This window comes from Oryza glaberrima, chromosome 4 (assembly GCF_000147395.1).
Source record: "Oryza glaberrima chromosome 4, OglaRS2, whole genome shotgun sequence".
Taxonomy (NCBI): domain Eukaryota; kingdom Viridiplantae; phylum Streptophyta; class Magnoliopsida; order Poales; family Poaceae; genus Oryza; species Oryza glaberrima.
Genome location: NC_068329.1, coordinates 5,655,461 through 5,659,279, shown reverse-complemented (window position 1 = coordinate 5,659,279; position 3,819 = coordinate 5,655,461). Strand labels below are relative to the sequence as shown.

At 43.0% G+C, this 3,819-nt stretch overlaps 1 protein-coding gene across 1 annotated transcript; it reads right to left on the bottom strand.

The window, feature by feature from the left end:
• Window positions 1–1,235: 1,235 nt before the first annotated feature.
• Window positions 1,236–2,391, bottom strand: LOC127771729 (senescence-specific cysteine protease SAG39). Its single transcript, XM_052297652.1, has 2 exons — window positions 1,959–2,391; window positions 1,236–1,850 (listed from the first exon to the last, which is right to left on the bottom strand). Exons 1-2 carry the CDS (start codon window positions 2,389–2,391, stop codon window positions 1,264–1,266), a joined length of 1,020 nt encoding a protein of 339 aa, XP_052153612.1. The 3' UTR covers window positions 1,236–1,263.
• Window positions 2,392–3,819: the final 1,428 nt, after the last annotated feature.

The window sequence follows — 3,819 nt, the reverse complement described above, 5'->3', positions numbered from 1 at the left end:
TTTTAAGTTATTTACATAGAACGATAATTAATATTATAAAAAACGATGACATGTTTCCAAAATGTTAGCTTTGTAAGACCAAGCATCAGTAGTAATTTTAATGGTACATAAGTACACCAAGACATTATCTAACAAAATACACCAAGAAGCATAAAAATATAAATTATTATAATTATAAATTATAACACTACTACGAAAACCTTAATAGGAAACGGCTCATAGTCATAGGTGCCAATTCATTTAAAACCGGCATCTATTGACCATTTTCCACTTTCATGGGATAAAAAAAATTAAAAACCGGCATCTTTAAGAACATACAGGTGCCGATTCTAGATAAAAATCGATACCTATACTGATATTATATGTGCATGTTCTTTAAAAGACCGCCTATAATTAAAAAAAAAGGCCGACCGAGCCAACTGGCGTTATCCTCTGCCGCCTCCTCCTTCTCCCCGCTACTGCCCTTCTTCCTCCTCCTCCTCATGCCCACCGCCGCCCCTCCTTCCTCTTCCTCCTCCTCCTTAGCCACCACCACCACCCCTCCTTCGTCCTCTTCTTCTCCATCCAACCAACACCACTGTCAACACAGGGACTGATCCACCACCACGACCACGGGGTTGGCCCGGTCGTCGATGTGATGGTGACGTTCTTTGTCTGTTTGTGATGATGGTGATCTCAGTGATGATTGTGATTGTGTTTGATGTGAATGATGGTGATCTCAGTGATGACGGAGAGTTGGTCGAGGCATCAAGCCAGTTTTTTTTCATTCCTGGGACCTCAAAGGTGTTGCTTTGCTGGGTGCCGTTGGAAAATCTGGCACCTATGGTCATCTCCCAACCAGCACAGATTTCCTTTTCTATACTCCCTCCGTTTCATATTATAAGACATTCTAGCATTGCCCACATTCATATAGATGTTAATGAATATATACACATATATGTCTAGATTTATAATATGAAACAGAGAGAGTAGTAGTGTATGTGATTACTAGTGATTTCAACAATTTGAATTATAAATTATGACAGTACATGTTATTTGTTCTACTTATAACCTTACCAGCCATCTTAATTAATTGTAGCAAAGGCTCACTTGCTCATGGACAATATATACTTGACCTATTTTATCAGATCCAACACATGTTATCCATGCATCTCGTAGATAAGTGCATTATAAATTATATATTTTGAACAAACAAAGTATGAACCACAGCAACACATTATTCATCAATCCCTATACATCATCCACATCACACTTGAGCTTTCCCTATGCAGTAGGGTAGGAAGGCTCCATGGCCAGGCCACACATGCCCCTTTCATCAGAAATGTCCTTCTCCATCCTCAAGAAACCATTCTCACCCCAAGTCGTGCCCCAGGAGTTCTTCAGCAACCAATACTTGGTACCATCACTAGCCTTGCCATAGCCAATGGCCACAATCCCATGGTCCAAGTCAGTGCCACATGAGCCGGTCATCACACCACCTTTGTAGAACTGGAATGTCATGTCGCCTCCATCGACTGCCACAGACACAGGTTGGTTAGCCACCGCCTTCATTAGGGCAGCCTCGTTGTTGGCCGGCACATCCTCATAGCCCTTGATCGATGCGACGCTGTTGGATACACTCTTGCACTTGTCGTCTGCTGCTGCGTATGGGTAGTTGGACTCGGTGGTGAGGCCGCCATTCTTGATGATGAATTTGAAGGCGTCATCCATGAGCCCACCCTCGCAGCCCTGGTCCTCACCATGGACATCGCAGTCAACAAGCTCTTGTTCAGAGAGTGATATAAGCTTGCCTGTGCTCAGCTTGACAATACCTTCCATGGCTGCCACGGCCGAAAACGCCCAACAACAACCTGCAATAATCATTCATGTTCAATGCATTGGACACAATAGATGTCATCACAAAACGCTATCATAAAAGATACTGAAGAATGTCATCTGAGTAGCCTGAATTTTCTTACCACATTGGCCTTGATCCTTGATGGGAGTTATAGCACCCTTGGTTCTCCAGTCCACAGTCGCCGGCAGCGCATCAATGTTAACATTCTCATACCTGAACCCAGTAGGAACCCTAGTCGTGCTAGGAATGAATCCCTTGTTGGTCTTCGTCGACCTGAACTCGTCATTGGTGAGGTCGGCGAACTGGTTGACGCCGAGCCAGAACTTGTGGTTCCCAGTATTGAACGACTCGATGAAGGCGACATTGGCCTTGAACACCTCGAACCGGCGTGCCTTCTCGCCATCGTCCTTGTACACGCGCCCGTACTGCGCCATCCACCTCTCGTGCCTCGCCGCCATGGCCGCGTCATCGCTCAGCTCACGAGCTGCTAGAGCAGCGCTGCAGAGGCAGAGGCAGCCGAGGATGGCGAAGAGCAGAGCCTTGGCCATGGCCATGATCGATCAGGCTTTGTGTGACCTTGATCCTGCTGTTGTTCGTTGCTGCCCTGCTTCTGCTGCTGTGAACTCTGCTTTGGTTTGGTGAATTGGAGCTTGGGATGCATTGGTATATATAGTCACTGGTACGTACTTATGTAAGCACATACGGTGCGTGTACGATGTTGTGTTTCTGTGTAAACGGCAGTCTGCGTAGCCGTGAAGTATATGCGCGTGTATAAATTATTGTGGATTGGACGTACGTTTCCTGCATAACACAGACGCCTACATTTTAAATTATGCTGTGGGGGTTTGTTGAATGGGAATATGAATACAAAATTGGAATTTGAGTGCTCCAAATTTGCCTTGGTGAATGTGATTGGCTAAATGAGACGTGGTTCACACGGAATGAATGTGTTTATCATAGGTAATGGAGGATTAGAGTGATGTGTTTATCCTATGGAGAGTTTTGCACATTGGGGCAATCGAATTTAGGATAACATAACTGAAAATATTTGTATTGCATATAATAGATAGAACATAGAGGAGTACAATATATTTTTTTATACTCATATTTACAGCTAATTATTTTTTTTAATTCTAGACGACGTACTTATCGATAACGAGGTGCCGATGATGACTTTGTCACTATCAAGATATGCAAGTTCTGTCTTTTCGAGGTGCTAATAAAGGTTGGGTGTATGTGTGCGTTTATATGGGTGTATGTGTATTGTGAGTATCTACGTTTGTAATGCGTTTCTCAAATAAAAAAATTGTATTTTTGGAGTTCTTTTATAGAGAGAAAATACAGTATTTTGGTTGCTCTTAATCGAAATTAACCAGATTAACGTTACTCCCAACCAAATTAGTAGAGTACACTTTTAACTCTACATGAGTCCACCAAATCGATGTACTCAAAGTGAATTTCTCCTTGCCGTAATAAAATTAATGTAGATTTTGTTCTCTCGCTGTTGGATATTTGGGCCAGCAGCAGGTGGAGGGCAGCCTCCGGTATTGTTCTTCCGCATAGAGAGCACATCTGTCAGTCTCTGGTCTATGATAAAAAAAAAAATCTGTCAGTTGTCCAAAACCTATACTTGCGATCAAACCAAGACGAAATATGTTAAGAGTTTGCCCCCAAGAATTGGATTTGATACGAATGTTATTCTGCTCAGCCGAAATATGTTAGTTGTCTTCTTCCAGCAGATGGGTCCCTTGCAGCTCCTTCCATGAATGTATGAGCTCTTGTAGGTGTGTCGTGTGCTCTCACGGTGACACAGAGGACGACACAGGGGAGATGATGCTCGTTTCTCAGTTCATTCCATCGCAAACCAGATTTGTGCAAAATATCATTCCACAAATAGTGATATGAGACCCTGTTTATATCTGTTTATATGGCTTTTAAGTCCCTATCACATCGGATATTTGGACACTAATTATAAATATTAA

Bases quoted from the DNA above. Each gene is read 5' to 3' on its own strand.
- LOC127771729 (XM_052297652.1), bottom strand. From the start codon at position 2,391: ATGGCCATGGCCAAGGCTCTGCTCTTCGCCATCCTCGGCTGCCTCTGC. The intron at 1,851-1,958 runs GTAAGAAAATTC...TGATTATTGCAG, and splicing joins CAAGGATCAAGGCCAATGTG to GTTGTTGTTGGGCGTTTTCG.